This window comes from Branchiostoma belcheri, unplaced genomic scaffold, assembly GCF_001625305.1.
Source record: "Branchiostoma belcheri isolate BF01 breed outbred unplaced genomic scaffold, Haploidv18h27 scaffold175, whole genome shotgun sequence".
In the NCBI taxonomy this organism is placed as follows: Eukaryota; Metazoa; Chordata; class Leptocardii; order Amphioxiformes; family Branchiostomatidae; genus Branchiostoma; species Branchiostoma belcheri.
Window position 1 is genome coordinate 312,166 of NW_017803213.1, and position 22,817 is coordinate 334,982.

The window sequence follows — 22,817 nt, forward strand, 5'->3', positions numbered from 1 at the left end:
CTCTCTCTCTCTCTCTCTCTCACACACACACACACACACACACACACACACGTGCTAACTTTAAGAGTTAATTTTGTTTCACATTACTGTTGCTGTATATGCACAACAAGCCCAAACACTATTTGCTATCTGTCTGAATACTAGAGACTTTCAAAGTCTCCAGAAAAACAGTGTTATACCTGTATGATGACCTGCTCAATCTGACCACAGTTGATTTTCCTTTCTAATTCAGCAACATCAGGAACCTGGGAACAGAAAAGTTGAAACATATTAAGTTGACCTGATGTGAATCATCTTTATTAAATGTGCACTCAACTTGTTTTACAACAAAATACAATAGTTTATATCTGACAAACAATACATGTTTAGGTATTACTAATTGTGTAATATAACATGTTGGTGCTTGCCATAGTGAGCATAAAAAAATATACAACAATTCTCCACTCATTATTATGAAATCTTCATGTACTGACAAACAATATATGGAAAAGATGATCGAGGATGATCTGATGACTTACCGTTTTGACCAGATCGAATCTGTCATTGATGATGCCCTCAGTATGTTGTCTGTAGGCTGCATCCTTTGGCAGTTTCTCCAGGGCAGCTAAGGTCTTGGTGTACAGGACACGTAAAGCCTATAGGAACACAGGTTAACTTATGATTTACTATTACATTGTAGGTACATGTATAACCTACTAAAAAAGTAGCCTGCAGTTCAAACTCAATTTCCTAGGTAGCGCTGCAACTCATGTTAAAACTTCAAGTTGTGTCTTATCTTGAACAATACTGTTAAGACTAATAGGTTCGCCTGCTTTACGATATGGATGAAATCGGGTCCCACTTAGCTTTTCAGAATGAGATGTAAATAGTAAAGCCAATGTTTCCATGTGTGAGGGAGCCATGGTTGTAAAAAATTATGTACTCAACGACATATAAAAAGGAACCCAACAGTAGACATTTATGACCCACTGAGCCTTGCTGAAAAATGCAAGCCATAACAAATTTGCATTGCACAATTTACAAACTAATTACACTTGAAAAATCATGCTTCACCTCAGTTAAGGATTACTTTTTTTCAATTTCTACTACTTTGTATTATTCTCAGTTCTAACACACCTATCACAGTAAAAGAAGTAGATTCTAGAGACTCACCAAGTGAGGATCCTTGGCAACTGCCATGCCAGTCAGGCCGGTAGTAGCCTGGAGTCGACAAAATACATGTGTATAATCTTTCAACAAACCCCAGTTATTAGTTTAAATAAGTCATACATGTATTCAATAATTTATTCATATGCTGTTGTTGCTGTCCTTGTTTTACGCCTAGTATTACAGTAGATGTGGTCTCTATGTGCTGAGCACGACATCATGATGGTTGACTCTAATTTAAGGTTTTAAATTTTCTTTTAAGTCACCAAGAGTCGAGAGTCTCAGGAAAGATTCACCGAGTTTCCATCATATAACCGCCCCCCTCCCCCATCTACAGCAAAGGTCACGAAAGGAACTTATGATTTTGCCAACGACATTACACCATAAGCAGATCCATTCAAGACAGTGTTACTGTAATGTAATCTTTTATTCGTAGGGATGATTTTTGAGGGTTCAAATATCGAGAATAACGAAATATTCCTACCTTTGCGCTGAAGAATCTTCGTCCTACTGTCCTTACCAACCCAGCCATGATGGAACTGATAAAATAGTAAGGTAGACATTCGTATCGACAGATTCGCACCAACAAATTACATTCTTTTCTCCCTAAACTAGTTCAAATCACACAATTTTCATACATTCATAGTAGATAAATAAATACTAATAAATTATTTAAGAATTTGTCTCAATATTTTGTCCAAATCTATCACTGTAAAGTATAAAATTATTTGCTACAAATGTAGTGCTATTGATTTGAGGTCAGGCCTAACACACATTGCGCGGGGCTCTTGAAATAGCGGACAGGTAACGTTAGATGAAGGAACAGTGGGATTTTTCTCACGTTTTGAGATATTTCAGGCTTCTTTGAGCACAAGTCATTGATGAAAGTGATGTGTACTACTTTATTGCCTCTCTAGCAGCGGTTCATCTCTGAAAGTAAACTTTTGTGAGTATACTATATTTCCTTTTCTAAAAATTATGTCGATCTCAGCATTACCTTGGCTTGAGGATAACGTTACCTTCAGATGCTTTCATACTTAAGTTAAAATAGCTTGTGAAGAGATGACTGGTCTTTAAAACATCGCAGTAATTGCTTGCATAGTACTTAGTAGTATGGTGTAGACACTGTAGAGTGGTTTGACCACATGGAGGTAAAAAATCACCTCCATGGTTTGACTTTGCAGAGTAAATAAGTGAACACAATGCGGAATGTTTCTCCCCAGAGTGATGAAGGAGTCAGTACAGCATGTCGTGGTGGGGTTCTGTGTCGGCGCTGTCAGTGTGGGCGTGGCCGTTGCTGTCGCACACCGGCTCCGATGGGTGCACTTCTCCGCCATCAGGAGTGGAACCAATCACAAGCCAGAACCAGAAGGAGGCTCTGAGCGATCGGGTACTGAGGGCGAAGGTATTGATACAACAACCATATGTTTGGTTGAACTGCACACTGTAAAATCATGAAATACGACATGTCCTTTAGATGATGTCTCATACTCACACACTATAAACATTTGCTAGATGTCTTGGATGGTGTTGCTATGAGTTACAGAAGAAAACGGGTAACGTTACCCAAGCAACTTGATAGATTTTGCAATTGTTGTTGCTTGAGTAAACTTTCCTTTTTTATCTTGTTACCTGGATGTCTAACCTTCACATTATGAAAAGTACTACACTAAATTGTGTACCTAACATTTGCACTAACAGCCACGAGACCTGCAGCTATCCAGGCTGATGACGTGTTGAGCCGAGAGTCGGCGCAGGCGCTAAACGAGGCACGGGAGACCATACTGACCCTCCGGGCGCTGGGCGGGGCAGACCAAGTCAGCGAGGACGTGGGGGGGAACAGCATCAACTACGCAGAGAGTCAAAACATCCTGAACCTTCTGTACAACATTGCAGAGGACCAGGCTAGGAAAGGTTGGACAGTGACTTATGTCCCATTTTGACCTATATACGTAGTCAAACCTGTACTAGTGACCACCTCTACATAGCTATATTAGGACCACCTGGCCATTTATATACAGTTGAACCTATTCAACAAGTGACAACCTCTACATAAGAACCACCTGGCCAATGTGCCCACTCTTGGGTTAAAGACCCTGTTTTTGATTACAATTACATCATATAGAACATAACAGATTCCTGTGTTTCTTGTATTCCTCAGAGGGTTATGTCCACAGAGGGATCACCTGTAACATCTGTAACACCAGCCCTGTCTGTGGGACCAGGTACAAGGTATGTCTGCACTGTACATGGATGTATGCATGTTATGATTAAATTGCTTTATATATACATAAACACTTTACCACTGAATGTATTGTTTACATCTCTTTTTCCTCCTCTTAAAAGAAGACTTGTATACAAATTCACAGAGTTTTTCTTGTACAGTGTGGTAATTGTGTGGACTATGATGTCTGTGAGAGGTGTGAGCCGCTGGACATCCACGACAAGAGTCACATGTTCATCAAGATCACCATCCCCCTCCCTCCGCTGGCCAGCCCCCGGGCAGCCCTGTTCAAACCACTCTTCACAGGTCAGTGTCAGAACAGATATCGTTGGACAAAATTCTGATGACCAAACATCCAACAGTAACCATGGTTTCTCGCAGTGTAGTATTTTCTGCTGATGTGCTGAATGAACCTTGATACATGTAGGGTATATTGGTGCCAATCAACAAAATACATGTATGTTACATGCATGATGTTAACTGCATCTGGCCAGTAGTGGGGATACAAACTTTTAGTTTTGTTTTTTACCGTAACATTCATATGTTGATTTCAACTTGTACAATAATGCAGATGTTTGGAGAATCAACATACCATTTAATTCACTTGTTTGTATTCTACTACAGGTTCCACAGCCAGAGACCACAGTCTCCAGCCCATCTCATGGAGCCATGTGAAAAGGCTACAGAAAATCACACACTGTAGGTTCTACTGCAGATATCAGTCATGAAAGTTGTTCTTGCAATTTCTAATTGTTTCATTTCATAGGGTGATTGTTGCTGTTTATTACAGGTACCAAAAACCTATTTAGGAACTCTTTACAAATTGTTTTGGGACTATTTTCTAATGCTTCAAGTATGATGAAAATGTGCAAAGAAATGGCAGTAACCCTCCATATTAGATATATTAAGCCTCAACCAGTATACTTTTTGTTTTGCTGCCCTGAAATTGTATTGGATGCCTTTAACGACATGATCTCTGCCTGTCGTAGTTGATCACTTTGAGCTGGAGGCGCTGTATGAACAGTACCGCTGTCTGTGTGACCAGGACGCCGTCATCAAGAGAGACACCTTCAACTTCTGCCTGGGACCGCTGGGGACCCTCAACAACCTGGTACTGGACAGGCTATGGCAGGTATGGCACTGTTTATCTGTTATTGTTTGTTTTTATGTTTGTTTGTGTTATGTAAATGGTAAACTTCCCCATGTACAACATACTAGTTCTATACCTAGAGTTATCATATATGGCCTCGTTCAGCCAATATTGACCATGGTAAAATCCTAACTGATATCAGCCCTACAGCCTCTGCTACAGCAGTAGGACTACTCAGGTTATGGTGTCTAGTCTATAATGTACAACTTTGACTTTCAGTTCTATGACTTCAATGACGATGGAGTGATCGACTTTGATGATTTTGCAAAAGGCCTGTCTGTCCTCGTGAAGGGTACGCAAGAGGAAAAGGCCAGATGTGAGCATTGTCTTCATATTTCTTGTATTTTTTCAATGCCATGTTCATTTCAAGTCACTGGAAGGGTGTTTGTTGCTGAATATGTTCTTGTTTCTCTCATGGCCTGAAAAATGATATGCAGTATTTAGAAGCATTTGTATGATGTGTTTGAACCTTTTCTTCATGTCCCAATCCAGTTGCATTCCAGGGTTATGACATAGAGAAGAAAAACTCCCTCAGTAGAGAAAACCTGACAAAGTTGTTAAAGGTAAGATGCCTTCTTAATTCAAATTATTGTACTCAGATGGTCTGACTTTCTGTAACATTTCAGATGGTACAATATTTCAGCTGCATTTTTGACATTTTGCCTTAATCCTCTATCTTTGCTCCAGGCATATTTCCAAGTCTCCATCGAGCTAGTAAGAGACGTGGTAAAGGCATGTGAAGAGGAGATGGTTGGTGTTACGTTTGTTCCCTTAATTCCAGATACATGTAGATGCCAGCAAGGCAGCAACAATTTAATCTTATATACAAATAAAGATGAGTAAACTAAGCACTGCTATCCGTAGAATTGTCAATGTGTATACAATAGTCAGTGGCATTGAATGGCCTGGTGGTTGGGTAGCAAACACGAGATCTATAAGTCACAGGTTTGATTCCTGGCATTCCAAGCAATGTTATGTCCTTGGGAAAGGCCACTTACTGTTACCTGTCAGTGTTTTTTCCCTGTATAGATGAAATGAAATGTATGTTTTTTTCCACTGCAGATGCTAAACTTTGATGACAGTCAGGGGAAACCTGTGTCGTCCCTGTTCAATGCTCCCATCCCCTCCACCACTGGTCAGCAGGGCAGGACAGCCAACGGGAAACCTCCTATTCCTGGGAACCCTGGAGCCACGTACGGGCCTTTTTATGCTTCCACTGTTGTTCTTTAAGACCCCCATCCACAGAACAATTATTATAGATATTTCCTAAGTAGTCTACTACTTTAACAGCAACAACACCTGGTAAATATATAATATAGAGAGAGCAGTGATTGGTACTGGCAGATTGAAAATCCTGTTTTAAAGTTACCAAAAAGTGCACAAAATCATAGACCTCACTTAGCAAACTCACTTAGCAAACAGATCTTGGTTGTGTGCTTTCAGGAGCATTGAAGTCCTGCATGGTTATGTTTTGTTTAGTAACTTTCATGAGGCAAAACTGCCAGTTCTAAAGCCATAGTTTTCCCTTGTGCAGGAAGAACATGTGGCCAGTCATGGAGGCCATGTCCCAGGATGCTATAGAGGAGATGGTGGACAATGTGTTCAAGGATGCCAAGCTGGAGGCAGGAGACAGGTCAGGGACAAAACTGCCTTTACCCACTCAAAAATCACAACCATGTCAACAACACGAGATGTCTGGTGATCATACCCATGTATGCCACTGCAGTACCATACAAAGCTGCAAGATGAACCAAAATTCACTTTGACCTTCGCTGTCCCAGCCCGAACCTACCTACCAAATATCATTAAGATACATGCACCACACCTTAAGTTGTAACCGGTTAAAAAATCGGCAACCCCTATATATGATGCACCTAACACATAACCTTCTTGATAAAGGTAAAAACAAGGCACTGAAATAGTGATTAAGTCTGTGTATGGACTATGGACGTATTGTTTGGGGTATGTTTGTGTGTCTGTGGCAGCACATGGGTGTTGGGGAATTCCCTAACCACAGACTAAAAAAGGTCAGACACAGGAAGTTGGGTTGGCTGAGTGCCAGTGGGTAAATGCATAGATGTTAACAGAGAAATTTACAACAAAGACTAAAACAAATTAACAGAACAGACCTTGTGATAGCCATAGCTATTTACTTTGCAAATGTCTGTAACATTTTATATCAATATGTTGTTGTTTATTTCAGGATGTCGTACCAGGCATTTAAGGAGCTGAGCACTATCGACAGTTCGCTGATGTCATGGTTTGATGCTCTTGGCACAGTGTTCTAAGCAAGCACCGAAAACTACCTACAAAATATCACCATTATACTGCTGGTGTCACAGGGGAACATATCAGATTCTATTTATCAATATTCAAACAAGTACAGTGTATCTAGAGAGCCTTTCCAGGCCTATTTTTTCACGTTAGCAAAGAAATCAATGCCAGACAAGTTTATTTTTTTCATGCTTGAGATTATGTTGTTGTGTTTTGACCAGCTATGTCATAAAACTATGCAAGTATAGAGGTATGATGTGTATTTTATTAACCACCAAACTGTTACAGGGAAAAAAACGTGTACATTCTGTCAACATTTGAACATGTCATAACAGCATATATCTGTTCAAATGTGGTTTACATACATCATTAGAACAGTACCTTGTTACTCTGGTTGTCAGCAAAAGTATGAATTTGGCTATGGTAGTTTGTGTTTATAATGTACAGATATTTGTGTTGAGACTTTGAAGTGGTCAGTATTGTAGTTAGGGGGGGTGTCAAAGAAGGTGGAAAATATGCACTTGTTATGCAGACAGTTCTTTTCCTGCAAACTTTGAATGGCAAAAGAGTTGACACAAAAAGAGGAGAAAAGTTCACAAACTGTTAACTGCAAAAATATTGTACAAACATGTTGACACACAGTAGCCTGTGGAGTGATTTATTTTTGAGTGGCAGAGTAACAATATCTGTGTTTGTGATGATGATATGTTGAAGTTCAGAGATGATTTTTAGTTGCTGTTACAGAAATCCTTCAATTCCAATACAGATCTTTTTCCTGACACATGTGAAATGTTTAACTGGCTGTACTGATTGACTTGTGTTGTCTAATCTATATACTTTTTGTCAAAAGGGACATTTTTTTTAAATTACAAAGTTGCAATAGTACTGTACGACAATGTGTAGTTAAATGTCAATACATTCTTAGACTTTCCAAACGGTGACTCTAATTTTCCTAATAGGATTATGTTTCACTAACATTTTCCCTGCTCAAAAGGAAGTATATGATACCTAATGACTAGTATTTAAAATCCAAACCTAGCCCTGGCTGTCATGTTTTGGCTATGCAGACAATAGTTCAGGGATACACCACCACCTGCCCCTGCTCATTCTCTGTCATGAGTGGCCCGTACCCCCCGGGGATCTCCTTCCCCAACCCCAGAGCAGACCCCCTCTCGTCCTCCTCCTTTTCAATCCAGTCCAGTATACTATCAATAGCATTGTCGACTTCTGATTTGTCGTTGCTGCAATGGACGCGTTCAAGGAGTCTGACGAAGGTGCTGAACTGTTGTTCATCTCCTGGAAGATAGGTGTCGTCCTCCCACAGGGTCTCTTCTTGGTAGACGGTGGGTACCTCCTCTCCGTCTGCGTGTACGACGGTGTAAGAGAGGGTGTGCGCCTCCACCGCCCTCCAGCCCAGCCCCCACCTCACGATACCGTAGGTTTCCAGCGGCCCCTTGCGGGACCCGCACGCGAAGCACCTCGGGCCGTTCGGGTGGACCACCATGCTGCGGCGCGCGGAGACGTACAGGTGTTTCGCGGTGGCGCAGAACGGCCGTCCGCAGCTGAAGCAAAACGTCGAGCTGGCCGGCAGTTGCTCCTTTGCGTAACTGTACTCACTTTCCTCGTAGTTTGGACTTCTTAACGGTCTCATTATGGTCCAAGCTTCTTGCTCGTAAATCGTTGGACTGATTGTCGAAGACATGAGTCTACTCGAATCGATTGTAACGTTGAAATGAATACCCTGATTTGATACGCAACTGGGAATAGAGACTCACTGCTGGTCACAAAGAAACCTGTTTTTGTTATCATTTGAAGGGCATGATCTTAATATTCTACCTGATGTAGTCACTTCGAACATTCTAAGGCCTTCTAACGTTATAGCTATGCTAGTATTCTATTCTATGTTATTCCCAGTGGGCCAATGTCCACCGACGATGTATCAATATGTGCTAGATAAGAGGTTATAATACAATCTTTCCAATGGTATGAGACACAATGCTAACAGTATAAAAAGGAGGAAAAACAAGATATAGAAGACCTGAAACTTCCGGGAAGAATTTTTTGTGCCAGGGGAGTTGGTCCGCTAAAGGAGTAACGTTAACGGGGGGTGCCCTAATTCCGACCCATCCCTAATACCGAACTAGTTTGAAAAATCCTTGTTGCGGCGTTATGCATGTGAGCACGTGCCTAAAAATAACCACAAGAATTGACAAAGTTTTTGTATTGATATCGGTAATCTCACTAAGTTTGTTTTAGTTCGTACACTCCGACAACAGACGAGTGAAAAATTTGTGTGAATTCGACGCTTGTTCGGGGGTTGACGAGCGTGTCAAAAATGCAGGTTTTGCTTTTCAAACAGCCACTTTGGAGCAAGTAATCGTAAAAAGATTACTTGTTTGGGACAGAAAAACAGTTGTAGATTGTTTTAGTCATAATTTCTAAACTCTCTTCTCAGATCGATTGGACCTATACCATTATTACGTCACAGTTTGTTTACCGCAATGAATGCCGGTCAATCGACGTTTATATTGTACAGGGGTGCGTAGCGCGGTGTGTGTTTGTGTAGCGTTAGCTTAATATAAGGCTTTTAATACAGTACTACTTTCGTCTAATGTCACAACTAAATCACCCATGTGGCATGTAATGCTGTGTCAACAAAACTAGACGCAGCAAAAATCAGACATACCTTACTTTGAAAACTTTGAAATGATCTTTATTCTTTAACTGACCGTTCTTGAATGTTCTTTAGAACAGGTAAACAAACTGTGACGCAATAATGGTATAGGTCCATTAGGGCACCCCTGTTGCGATAGAACGTTCCACCGGCAAAATGACCAAAAACCTGCGTGCGTTTCGCGAACCATTACGCTTGGGTGCAAGGCGCTACACTAAAGTGAAATATACAGCTGTACAGCTTTAATCATTGTGATCATTGTGTTGCGCGGGTTTTTGGTCAGATAAACTATTACCAAAGGTCTGTGCGTTTGCATGGAACATAGGTCGGAATTAGGGCACCCCCCGTTAACAGTTTTACCGCTCCAAAACAGATCAACTCCCCTGGCATGTTTATTTGGTCAATCAATGTTTATTTTTCTATTTGCTTAATATCTGAACTCTTTTGAATCGCTTCTGAAGCCAGGTAGAGGCTATAATCAACCATGTCAAGGTACAATTTACAAATGTACTTTTGTTCGATGATGGAGTGAGCAGGATTTGATATCGATACTAGTGAGGCCCGCTTTCAAGCGCAGACTTGCGGAGAGCTTGAGAACTGCATCAGTCGATATTTCAAGATGGCCGCCGGAAGATGAAATGAGCGCGAGGTTTTTGCGGTCAAACTGAACTATTTGGCGTTGCATTCTTTACTTAGCCATGTCAAGGCTTCAGTATCCGTAGCTTTCCTGTCGAGACTACACGTTTCAACGTTCTGTGAACAACTGTAACCGGAAGGACGATATTTGGCTTACAACTCCGCAAAAACCTTCCAAGTGGTCACGTCACAACAGAGTCACGAGATATTGTCAACACACTAGTCTGTAAACACTTCGGTTTTGGGGCAGCCAGGGACAGAAGAGGACGGCTCTTTAGGTTTTCAGGTTGACGTGGTACACTTTGGAGAGATGACAGATGCTCTCTCGGAACCAGTATAGTCGTATAGGACAGGACGAGGAGGGGGACATCACCAAGCCTCTCTTCGGGGAGTCCAAACCACAGGTGGGTCCTATCATCATAGACCTGTAATAAAACTTTCGATTCACAGTCATGTAACTGTTCTCACGTACTAGTGTGTTGTGGTTCTGGTGAAATACTAGGAAACGCCCCCGCTAGATATGTGTGTAATTTTGTATATGAATGTTTGTGTGTAAGTGTGTGTGTGCTTGTGTCAGTGTATTTGTGTGTGCATGCATGTTTGTTTGTGCATGTGTGTTAATAGTAAAACTTATGTATCTATAAATATGGTATGTGTGTGTGCATGTGTTTCTCGAAAATAGAACATAGAAATGCATGCATGATTATGTATTGCAATCTGTTCTTTGCTTGAGATTTTAAAGTCAAGATAATTTTCTTGATATGTGACAGTCATGAAAGTTCTTCTGCAAAATAACCAGTTGCAAATTATTAAAAATCACCACACCCTGTTTTCTACATGTTAAGTTATCTGGTTTGTACGTGTGCAGACACACATATTTGTAAGAAGGAAAAAAATTTGGTACAGACTTAGCAGTAAACAAGCAAGTCTGACAGGATATCAGATTTCCGCACACTTGACCTTGAACTTCCTGAGTTCTGCTAAGGTCACGGGAATTAGTATGCATGAGCAGATCACATTTCCTCACCCTATCCAGGGTAACTGTGCTGTATTGGGGTATAGAATCTCAGTTAACTTCTTCAGCTACCCTATTCATATTGTCAAGATGAACTCACTTGTTGTACATTGCATATCTCAAGCATGACTAACAGTTTATGAAACTTGTGTTTCTTGCAGGAGCGAGTTATCCACTGGGTCCTGGGCTTCCTCACATTTCTGTTTGTTGGAGTAAGTGTCTATTTCTGCAGATACTGTATTTGAATCAATTTTTTTTTTTAAGTGCAAAAAAAAGTGTAATCAGTAACTTGACAAATACCAGTAGTTTTTGTAGTCATCTTATTTTGCTTGACTGTTCTGTATTATTTTCTAACAGGTGACTTTGGTCAGTGCCTTCATCTTCCCAAAATGGCCGCCGCAGCCCATCAACCTGTACTTCGGTGTGTGTGTCATCCTCACATGCATCTCCAACATCATCCTGGTCAGTTACAACGCTAGCCTGGGTAGTATGCTAGGGGTTAGGATTACTTTTGGCCCAGTACGTAGCCAGTTCATCATCTTAGTTACCATAGGTTTACTTTTGATGTAGCACGTTGCCTGGATATCGTAGTCATGCTAAGGTCACATTTCCAAACCGGGGCCCGGCCAGGCTGTTTGCGTGAATGAGAAATATAACAATTTATATCAAGAATGATGATATGGTCTTTCGGTCAATATGAACCATGGTAAAATCCTAATTGATCAAGAATATATAATTTTGTTGGGTATTGTGACACCTGTATGTACTTTTCCAATAACCTGAGTTCACTTTTTCTCACAGATCTTCTGGTACAGGAAGGGAGACATCGACCCCAAGTTTAGGACCCTGATCTACTATAACGCCTTTGTGATCCTGGTTCTGTGTGTGTGCGCAAACCTGTACTTCCACGGGGTGAAGTAACATAGCACCTCTACCCTACAGGGTACGATGAAGAGAATATTGTATAGGGTGTTCGCACGTGGTGTCATGGCCACCATGCTTGTTGATTAAAACTGCTCACACCAGTATATATCGACAGAATGTACTGCACCTGCACAAAACCCAGATTTTTCATGGTTTTCATTGGATGTTAGGTCTGAACGTTGCATCAAAATTTTGCGACACAACATTTGAAAACTATAGATGGGACATTATCCTTAAGTAACTCAAATACACCTTAAAAAAACGTGCACAATACATTAGAGGTTTTGTGCCAGTGCAGTACATTCTGCTGACATGCTGCAAATTGGTTGTCTTCACAGTATACTTCAAGTACAACACTTTTAGTCATTTGTTTAGAATTTAATTCTGTTTCTTGTATTATAGTAAAAATCAGCACTACATCTTTGTCTGTGGACTGTGGAATCAGATATTTCCTTGTATATGAAATTCAATATGAAATAGTTAATATGAATGGTTTAAAAACTGACTCCTAGGACATATAAGTAATATTTCTTCTCAGGCCCACTTGAAATGTACAGAAAACAGGCATTTTAGCTTCAGAAATGGTATTTTGTTGCCATGTGGAAAAAAAGTTGTATTGGTTTCACTACTTAAAAGTTTTTTTATTATTTTTGCTGAGGCTTATAGTACTTACAGCATGGACAGTGCTTTTGTGTATGTAAATTTTGTTAGTAATTTATTTGTTGCTGCTGACTGAAGATGATGCATTTTATGTACAGTGGGACATTAATTAGTTAGCTAATTCCATTCATTAGACAACTCAGAACTAAATGCTATGCTAAAAATACCCATAGCAGTGATAGATTTATTTATACTCCTATTATAGATATTAACAATTTAGGGATATTCCACTAATTAGGTTTTGGGTTAGCAGCTCTCTAATCTTTACTTCAGTAAGCAGGTTCAGGGTTCCAACTGTGCATACATGAGGTCAAAGGTAAGGAAAGGCCCCTTACTTGTAAAAGTCGTTGTCTAGACCATGCTTCATACTAATCTAAAATCCAATCCGAAGATGGCTATAGTTCATAGACACTCCATTCCATTGGCCAATGGATACTGCCTTGGCACTGTAGGATCTGCTTGGAGATTAGCTAGATACCATGTCCAGTTGTGTTCTGTTGATGTCTCATTGGCCTTCAACTTGGACATACATATATTACCCACGGTGCATCACACCACCTTCTGCTGGAACCCTGAACCTGCTTATTATCCATCAAAATGGCCGCCTCTTGATTTTATGTGCTACACATGTATAACAAAACTGGCAGAAATGTACATTATCTACATGTAGGTGGGATAGGTTAGATGTTTGACTTATAAAAGGAGAAAGTATGTGTGATGGTATTGGTTCTGCACTGACTTTAATCAAGTATAATTTGACGATATGTACAAAATAGACATTATACTAGTATATCCTTTTGAGACGTGTGAATTTTTAGGCTTTGACCAACATTTGGTTGCTACCATGCATGCTACTTTTTTCTGTACATTGCCTGAAACACATTCCATCATCTGGCTTTGACTTCTTTGCAGAATTTATGTTAGCATGAAGCATGAGTTGTAAATTAATACAATTAGACTGGTTACATGAAGACATTTTGCTTGAGTTGTATTGGTTGTTAAATTATTGATTGAATTCAGCATTGTTTAGTAAGTTATTGATTTAAGTTAGCACCATTTTTTTATAGCTAAACAGAAATGTAAGAGAATGTTTAAGCAAGAGTGGTGTTTGATTTTTGTGTGGTCAAACTACAGTTTAACTGTTTGGAATTGCCACCTTGTGTACTTAAATATGCTGTAACCTGTTAAAAATTAAAATGTTTTCACAAGTTGCTGTATTTGCCTTGTCTGTTTCTGGCCAACTATGACAGTTTGTTAAACCCTCCTCTGAAAAAAGATGACCTCCACCAATGTTGGCTGATTCAGTGCTAGAACAAAAGTAAGTGTTTCTAGTAAACCATATGACATAAAGAAAATGGACAAAAACTGCTCAAGTTAAAATCAACCAATGCTTGTTGAGAACTTTTAATTCAATTGGCAACATTTGAGATAATGACAATAAAGTCAACTTCAAGTACATTGTATTGTCATTTATAACAATCTTCTCATTACTTTGTATGTTTAGTTTCTGCTAACATATTTCACTTAATCACAAAGGCATCATATCCTAGCACATGTCTGATTCTGTATCCAGGGGATATAGCAACAGGAATAAATAAATTCATGGAATAAAACTAGGGACTGAAATATCCACTGGATAAAACAACAGCACCTCATTTAAGTTACTAGGGATTACATCATGACATAGTCATCACTTCATTACAACAAAATCCAGAATACAAACAAAGATCTACCATTCATTTATCTTGCATTGTGGCCTTACCAGTAAAGAAGAAATAATAATACAAGCACATAAGAGTTCGGCCAACATCAATAGTATCTTGAACATTGAGTCTTAAAACCTCCATCATTTTCTGCAGTATACTTCAGTTGCTAGACCCATACTATGATATATATATGTATATATATAATAAGCAAGGCAACATTGCAGTTGATAAATATATCTATATCTATATAATGTAGTATATATTATGCAACGCAAACTGGATTCTATGAATGGCATGATCTCTGCATTTTTATGGTTGATTTTTTCTTCATGCTCTCTCATAAGGGAGTTTGAGTCTTGGTGAGGCAGCCATTCATAAGATGCAGTTTGTGTGGCAGTAGTAGAGGATGGGTGAGAAGTTGAAGCATGCTCAGTTCACCCCCCTGAAGTCGGCCATGTCGTCATCAGTGTGAGTAGTAGAGGTGAGGTCGTGCTGCACCATGTCTGAGGAGGAGGCCAGGAGATCAGGGTCCGAGTGCTGCAGGATGGGGCCTGCGGAAAAAATACAGTATCTTCAAGCTGTAGAACTTAACACTTTTAAATCTTCATTAAATACACTGAAATACAGCAGAGTTACAAACGTTTTGACTGCTATGCAGTGATCTTCATCAGTGAAAACTTTATTTTCACTGATGAAGATTGCTTAGTTTAAAGACTTCTTTTTCCATATCTTTACACGCGGACTTTTGTCTGTCAAAGTGGACAGTTTGGGTGATATCTTGTCTGTCATGAGTGACAAATTCCATCAAATGACGGAAAGAGGGATGTTACCTAGAACACTTATTCCCACACTAGATGATCATACCTGTGAGAGTTGCGAATGGTATGACATCAGATGTTGACAGCTGTCCGTCATCCACATCGGAGGTTGAGGACTGCACGAAGGTGACGTTGTCACTGACGATGACGTAGTGAGTGGAGGCCGAGGTGGTGACGTCCAGACCCTCCGACTGACTGACATCTGCCATACTGGTGCTCACAATGCCCTAAAAACATACATATGTGGAACTGTTAGACCACAAAATACTTCTGTGTCTGTACAGCTCATATAACTGCTTATATAACACAACAGCTTTGCAGGATAAAAAAAAAAGTTGCATTTTATATTTGTTATAGATTTTACAAAACAGTTGGGAGTTGGGGCATTAGAATTACCTCAGCTGTCACATAGTGTGCACTGTCAGGCAGCAAATGTGCAGTGGTGATGCTTCCATCATCACTCAGCCCTGATTGGCTGATGTGGCTGTGGTCCTCAAGATCTGATTGGCTGATGGAGTGGTGTGCATCCAGCTCTGATTGGCTGCTGCCAGGTTGCTCTCCAAGCTGTGACTGGCTGATGACATCTTGAGAGCTTATCACTGATTGGCTGATGGCTTCTGCACTGAGATCTGATTGGCTAATAGTGGCGTGTCCAGTTATATCAGACTGGCAGATTCGAACGTGAGAAGTAAAATCTGATTGGCTGGCTATGGGGTGGGCAGTGTAACTTGATTGGCAGACAGCTGTATGACTACCGTAGTCTGATTGGCTGATGTTGGAGTCCTCACTGTACTGTGATTGGCTGACATTGTCCTGTAGGTGGCTGCTACAGGCCAGGTCTTCTGACTGGGAGACTTCATTTAAACCTGTAACATAAATTGAAGAAGAGTCATTCAAAACTGATGATGTTCTTGTGGAACAGGTCATTAATGTTGTTCGCTTTAGTGGGTGTGCATTAATAGGTTTTATTATTTTAAATGTATCTTGAAGCTGAAGTAGAATGTTTTAGAAATTCCAGACATGTACTGGAATGGCATACTTACTGTCGTCAGGATGGCCCATGCCCTGATCGGGGAGTCCTGATTGGCTGATGGCGGCGATGTCGGAGGTGTTGAGTGTGGTGGTGATGTCATGGTCCTGGCCGGTCGAGGTGCTGATGATGATGTGGTCAGACTGTGGGGTCAGCTGGACGGTCACGTTCTCATTACTGGCCAGTTGGTCAGTCTGGAAACAACAGTACCACATATTAGCACATTGGCAGAACATACTGCACCTATAGGAAACCTAGATTTTTTACTGTTTTTCATAGGATGATAAGTGTTTAGTGAACCGGTTGCAGAATTGTGCCGGTTGCAGTTCCAATTCAACATTTGAAAACGGTAGACGAGATATCATCCTTAAATATGCGAATACAACTTTACCTTACCTTACCTTTACCTTACCTATACTTACATACAACTTTATCTGAGGACATATTGCCAAAATGCTATATACAATTAAGTCAATAAAGTATCCATCCATACCTGGACAGTTTGAACGATGATCTGGTCAGACGAGGTTGGCGTGGCGGTGTACACCATGCCGGAAGATGGACGAAGGATGTAGGTCCCCTGGGTACTGGTAGGGGTCAGCTGCATGGTGGACTGCAGTACCTCAAACGACTGATAGGAGGTGCCGGCTATGAGCTGGCTCTCCTCCGGCTGCACTGGTTGGTTACCTTGCTCGGCGGCTGCTACAGTTGTGGTAGTGATGGTGGCTGTGGCACCTAAACAGATGAAACATCCGCGGTTTATCTATTACTCTCCCACATTGAAGTTTGTGTCCCCTTTAAAGTTGAATTCGAAAACAAACTAGGAATTTGGATGAATCTTTTCAATGTTACCTGCACCAGAGCAGGCATGTAGAAAAAGTATTTGGTGTCCTGAATGTGTTCTTACCAGCCTGTGGGACAGGAATGGGCAGCTGGACAGTGGCCATGTTGGACAAGTCCTGGCCGTGGCTTGGGCCACCGTTGACCAGGAGCTCCCCCCGGATGTCACGGGTCACTCCGTCCAGCCGGGTCACCTTGATTCTCGTGATGTCTGACCGCACGTTACGTGAACGCACCGTGTCACTGAACACTGTCTTCAGACACTGCACCAAGGCTGGGTAACAAGGGAATTCATTTATTTTTTTTAAATCTTCATATTCAGTCTTTAAGGTTCACGTAAAAGACTTTTTCTATCAGCAACAGAAGTATCAGGAACAATATAATATGCTTCATTCTTTCATGCCTCTTGTCAATAATTGTTAATAATAAGACTTTTTTTTTTCTGAGTGTGAATGGCTATGTTATATATTTCATCACAAGCCTACTGTAGATCCTACTTTTTTTGTCTCTTGCCTGACAGACATTTTACTATCAGTGAAAATGATTGACATACTTGGAAGGTCCATGTTCTGGTGGTCAGCGATCTGTCTCTTGAGTGACCACCACTTACTCCGTAGCCACTGGGGGGACCGGACACTGGAGTGGGGACGGGGCAATGAAACATACTTTTAAATGATTATTTTACTAAATCTCATAAGTTTTGCTGATCTTACTATGATACAAACATACACATTATCATTGTAGTCAAAATCTTTATAAGACTACTAAAATTCTTGCAAAATTATACTTCAGGGTAAAAACCATGTCCATGTGCTGCTAGCTACACATGCACAACATACTTCTATTTGAATGAACAGCAAGCAGCTATAAAGAACAGAATGACTCTGAGGTATGATATATGTACAACCAGATGACTCACATCATTCTGCTCCAGCCCTGAGCCATTTTCACCCAGTCAATATCAGTGTCGTCCTTTGTGTCCAAATGTTCCACCCTGTGGAGAAAAGACTTCTTTAGATAATGTTATAACTTTAAAACTTCAAACAACATGTTACACCATGTACAATGTATACAAATATGTAAGTAAACTCTAAAGGTAAAGGTAGTCCCATAGCCTTGAAGCCATAAATTACACCTGGGTGGAATGAGGAAAGTTGTGTAATGTGCCTTTCCCCAGGACACAACATCTAGCAAAGACTACCAGGGACCTCTTGATCATTTGTCTTCTAGCCTAGCCACTCGACACCACTAAAGGCTTACACATGTCTATACCTTCTTTACCAACAACACACAACTTTCAGGCCATCTACTTGTTACGAGATGTTGATGTCGTACTTATGTATCAGGTTCATATCATCCTCCTTGGTCCACTCATCTCCCCCCGCCTGTTTCCAGTTCAGGTAGTTCAGCCACTTGGAGCGACACTGCTTCTCCGAGCGCGTGCCCACGCGGTGTGCCACCTCCGCCCACGAGATCCCCGACGTCACCGGCTGGCCGTGGATCGTGTTCGTCACCTCGTGAACCGCGTCTTGGAGCCGAGTTTCCTCTTCGTTACTCCACTTGCCTTAGAACCAATGAGAGAATTAGATTCCTCAAAACTGGAGATTTTAACATTACACACTTACATATTAGTTTACATTTAACTCAAATCAGTTAAATTTCAAAAATGTGATATCAGAGTTAGACTAAGAAACTACACATAATGGTTAATAAATGATTCTAAGTATACAGTACTCTCTCTGTACCAGAGTTACAGGAGTCCCTCATGAGTCGACACCTGTCTTTCACCGATGAGGCACTGCGACCCAAGGCTACCCCGATGGCAGCCCAGTTGGAACCATGCTTCTGCCTTAACCTGGAAGCCAACATCAGCCAGTCAATAATTATTCTATCAATGGTTAGTTCCTCACAGAACAACACATTTCCTCAACTTTTCAAAGGTTTGGATTAATTGGTAATTGATAAGGAATGTCTTCCTCCTGCCAAGCCCTGTAACAAATACAAAGATAGCACCAAAAAGCCACGTCATCAGGGAAAGGGCTAAAATAGTGAAACAACAGCTACTATGTACTCACTCTTTCAATCTCTCAATCTCCTCAGGAGTGTACCTAGAAAAAAACAGACAACAGAACATTTTAGAAAAAAACTGCAAAATGACACTAGAAATTTGTTTAGTACAATGTACTTAATAATTGAGAATTGGATTAGTGATAGCTTTTTTCAGACAAACTTCCAGAACAAAAACCAAAATTGGAAAAAAAAAACGAAATCATTGTAGCCATAGTCGAACTACGATATTCTTACTTTCCGACATGGTTCCGGTTGTCGTACATCCGGAGGACTCTACGATAAATGGCGAACAGTGGTCTGTTTAGGCCTTTCGCGATGGTTCGGTAGAAATCCTTCCGCTCGTCTTTGGACATCTCAAACACAACCTCAGCAGCATCCTCAATGTTGTGGTCCTATGGAAAAAAATCATGGTCAAACCATTAACTTACATATAATGAATAATATCAAGCTGTTATTCTGCTGTTGAAGACTTCAATACCAGGTAACACTGATTTGATTGTAGTGTACACAACAAACATGTATTAAGCAAACAAGAGTATCCTTGTACAAAATAGTAATCTGTTTTCCAGTGCATACCTTACAGTACTGTTCAATGTTGGCTTTCAGTACTTCCACCTCTTCCTTGGACCACATCCCTTGCTTCCAGCTGTGACCTAAGGAAAAGGGCACAGGGAAGTCAATTGTTTGTCTTTTAAGAGTCATCAAGACAGAATCTGATGGATAAAAACACCACAATTACTTCAAGAACACTACATCATAACAATGACCATTCAAAGAAGCTAACACTCTATCAAAAGTATCAAACTGAAGAAGATTGTTCCTGTGCAGTAGTAATGTTGTACCTTTGCCATGCAGGCTGGTTTTGTCCTCTTTAGTGGTGAACCAGGCCTGGTTGACTGGAGCCGCCTCTTCTGTCTTGTCAGAGGAGGGCGTGGCAGGCGAACTGTCCATCCCGGACACCTCTAACAGCTGAGACAGAGTGGAAGACTTTAAAACAAATAAAAAAAACAAATGTGTCTTCAAGTACAAAAGTAGACATTTGTAACATGGGGAGATGTAACTGGACCCATAAATTTTGTTTCATTCTTGTGATGTTACCATTCAGTTGTACCTTTTAGGCTTCACATGCTTAAGGTAGGCACCCATTTGTAGTGTTTATGGGGTTAGACAGAAGGGAGAAAATTAAACACACAAAATTTTCCGACCACACCTCTCTAAATGAGCCAGCCCTTGCCTGTATCTGTTGTCCCGAGGTCGTAGCCAGCTGCACAGCTGTAGTCATGGAATCTTCCACATGCTCCAAGGTCGACCCTGACACATGGTGAAGGTCATCTTCACTTGTGGGCACACTCTGGTCACCTAAAGGAAAAAAATCAGGTAAAATTTGGTAAGATAAGTTCCACAAACTGAAATCAGCCACAAAACGATCTTCCATTCCATCATTCTGCTATCAAATGGAGATTAGGAGGTATACTGTCCATCTTGAACTGTTGTACTGCTGTTCTCAACTGTAAACTGAAAACACAGTGGAAAACTCCTCCCCCCCTCCTACTGCAAAATAATGTCCTTGTGAAAATTATTTACCTTTCATTAGCTGTTCCTTGTACTTACCAGTCACCCCTACCAGCTGTTCCATAGTTGTGTACCCCTCCCTGTAGTCATCATGGTTCATCCGGAGTTTCTTCTCAGGGTTCCCATCTTCATAGTCATCATCACTGTTATCATCACCTTTCCTCTTCTCTCCTCCACTGTCTGCAGCCAAGCACAAAACAGTAATTTGTCACTTTAGTTTATCTCTTTGATAAACTAGGAAGAGATATTTCCCAAATGCTGAGTGCTAAACAGAAAAGCAGTTACTAGTAGTATGTACCACAAATTGATTTTTTACTCCACCGGGGATCGAACCAATGACTAACTGAATGCAGAGTGAACACACTGCCCACTTGGCCACTGCACCAGTTCTATGAATTGAATGCTGAGGTTATGACAAATATATAGACTGAAAACAACTGGATGGCTGCTACACAAGGATGCTGAGGCGTGTTCATAATGTAAATTGGGAACAACATCTGACAAACAAAGAGCTCTATGCTGGTCTCCCAAAAGTGACGTCAAAAATAAGAGCTAGGCGACTACGGTTTGCTGATCACACACTGAGGAACTGCAGGGAAATAGCCTCGAACCTTGTCCTGTGGTCCCCAGCACATGGGAGAAGGAGGCCGGGAAGACCACCCCTCACTTACCCAGACGTGCTGCAAAGGGACGTTGGCCTTCGGGCCGAAGACATGGGGAAGGCTATGCAGGACAGAGACTACTGGGCAACCATGGTGGTTCGGGTGGCAGAGGAGGACTGGCACCCGACTTAAGTCAAGTAAGTCATAGACTGAAACTGCTGACCTGGTTCCATGTTGAAGGATTGGGGGCTGTCTGGGTGAACGTTATTGTGAGTCAGACAGTCCACATTCATGTCCAGGTCTATACCAACATCCTGAGCACCATCCATAGTGACACACCTGGAACAATAGCAGTTCTTTGGTCAGAGCAGTACAGTCATTCGCATTCTATTTCTAGGCATGTTACAGAATTAACATCTTGCACCCCCTGAACCAGTGTACAACAGCACACTGGCATTAGACTTTGTTAAGTTTGTATTTAATTAATAACCACATTTAGCAGAAAACATAGAACATGTTTTCATTCCCTGGCCACATTTTAACGTTATATAACATATTTAACGTTAAGTTTCCATATGTTTTGTTGATGTTTTCTAACAAAGAAATTTTCGCTCAAGTATTTATACATCGTGATCTCAAATGGTTTGAATTTACTTGATGATTTCGAGCAAAAAAGAAACAATGGTAACATGCCCCTAGTTTCAATCCACTATCAATCTAGCCGCGGCGACTGTTGCAGGGCTTCTCTTGCTTGCAGTCTTTTACATTAGCCCTAACAAAAGACTGCAAGCAAGAGAAGCCCTGCAACAGTCGCCGCGGCTACTATCAATCATATTTTGTTTACAACATAGCGAAACTTGGCCTATCCCCGATCACACAACAAAAATTATGGGCATAATTATTCCGTAATTTTACCAGATCAATTTTCACAAGAGTATGGTTTTGCCATCATGTCAACAAATGCAACATAAAACATTACGGAACATTCATGACATATGTCACTTATGTCCTTATGCATCAGTACAAAAAATGCAAAATGTTTTCCCATGTTCGCTACCCAGCCAGCCCTCTAGCGAGCCGCCTACCGGAAAGAACGGCGCCATGACACTCTGACTACGTCTGTCTTCCCCTAGCAAGGTCAACCTGGCCATATTCCCGACATATCTACCCGTTTCCCCTCAAAATCGCCCCTGACCGTCCCCCCGGGGCCCGGGAAGCAGGTGGGCCGAGGCCTAGCTCAAAACTCGCGCGTACTTCCTGATTTTCGTCCGGGAACTTTACGGCGTCAAGACCCAGGATGAACACCAGGACCAGGATGTAGACGGACGGTTGCCCGGAATATTCACCGGGATGTAGCCATCCGCGACGATTTTTATCAACATTCTCTATCACTCATCTGCTCTGTAAAGAATCGTAAGACTGCTTTATTACTACCTCAGATATGTGTTACTTTATTTTCTGCGGTCGAAATGTACA

At 41.1% G+C, this 22,817-nt stretch overlaps 5 protein-coding genes across 6 annotated transcripts in view; 2 read left to right on the plus strand and 3 right to left on the minus strand.

Annotated features, from left to right (window-relative positions):
* LOC109467084 (NADH dehydrogenase [ubiquinone] 1 alpha subcomplex subunit 5-like) overlaps positions 1 to 1,702 on the minus strand; it is a 3,556-nt gene extending 1,854 nt beyond the window's left edge. Inside the window, exons 1-4 of one of the 2 annotated variants that reach the window (XM_019764988.1) lie at positions 1,631 to 1,702; positions 1,153 to 1,200; positions 519 to 635; positions 180 to 245 (exon numbers count right to left, since the gene is read on the minus strand). In XM_019764988.1, the coding sequence (XP_019620547.1) occupies positions 180 to 245; positions 519 to 635; positions 1,153 to 1,200; positions 1,631 to 1,678 (279 nt within the window). In that variant the 5' untranslated portion in view covers positions 1,679 to 1,702. The remainder of the gene's footprint in view (positions 1 to 179; positions 246 to 518; positions 636 to 1,152; positions 1,201 to 1,630) is intronic. The other variant, XM_019764989.1, reaches the window with a different exon arrangement.
* A 218-nt stretch (positions 1,703 to 1,920) lies between these two features.
* Positions 1,921 to 7,584, plus strand: LOC109467130. Its single transcript, XM_019765066.1, has 13 exons — positions 1,921 to 2,092; positions 2,370 to 2,551; positions 2,848 to 3,060; positions 3,308 to 3,378; positions 3,532 to 3,676; positions 3,995 to 4,069; positions 4,360 to 4,502; positions 4,740 to 4,836; positions 5,013 to 5,083; positions 5,208 to 5,270; positions 5,583 to 5,713; positions 6,055 to 6,153; positions 6,724 to 7,584. Exons 2-13 carry the CDS (start codon positions 2,374 to 2,376, stop codon positions 6,806 to 6,808), a joined length of 1,371 nt encoding a protein of 456 aa, XP_019620625.1. The 5' UTR covers positions 1,921 to 2,092; positions 2,370 to 2,373; the 3' UTR covers positions 6,809 to 7,584.
* A 285-nt stretch (positions 7,585 to 7,869) lies between these two features.
* LOC109467082 lies at positions 7,870 to 8,581 on the minus strand. The gene has a single exon (XM_019764985.1). The coding sequence runs from the start codon at positions 8,494 to 8,496 to the stop codon at positions 7,870 to 7,872; it is 627 nt and encodes a 208-aa protein (XP_019620544.1). The 5' UTR covers positions 8,497 to 8,581.
* A 1,471-nt stretch (positions 8,582 to 10,052) lies between these two features.
* Positions 10,053 to 13,914, plus strand: LOC109467113 (transmembrane protein 243-like). Its single transcript, XM_019765032.1, has 4 exons — positions 10,053 to 10,508; positions 11,281 to 11,331; positions 11,477 to 11,581; positions 11,921 to 13,914. The coding sequence occupies exons 1-4, from the start codon at positions 10,422 to 10,424 to the stop codon at positions 12,038 to 12,040; spliced, it is 363 nt and encodes a 120-aa protein (XP_019620591.1). The 5' UTR covers positions 10,053 to 10,421; the 3' UTR covers positions 12,041 to 13,914.
* Positions 13,915 to 14,732: 818 nt separating this feature from the next.
* LOC109467114 (cyclin-D-binding Myb-like transcription factor 1) lies at positions 14,733 to 22,716 on the minus strand. Its single transcript, XM_019765033.1, has 18 exons — positions 22,596 to 22,716; positions 21,565 to 21,680; positions 20,779 to 20,919; positions 20,378 to 20,526; positions 20,010 to 20,154; positions 19,744 to 19,820; positions 19,402 to 19,559; positions 19,173 to 19,205; positions 18,843 to 18,952; positions 18,433 to 18,661; positions 18,017 to 18,091; positions 17,651 to 17,733; positions 17,165 to 17,371; positions 16,751 to 16,992; positions 16,271 to 16,451; positions 15,624 to 16,093; positions 15,274 to 15,454; positions 14,733 to 14,960 (listed from the first exon to the last, which is right to left on the minus strand). Exons 2-18 carry the CDS (start codon positions 21,668 to 21,670, stop codon positions 14,839 to 14,841), a joined length of 2,709 nt encoding a protein of 902 aa, XP_019620592.1. The 5' UTR covers positions 21,671 to 21,680; positions 22,596 to 22,716; the 3' UTR covers positions 14,733 to 14,838.
* Positions 22,717 to 22,817: the final 101 nt, after the last annotated feature.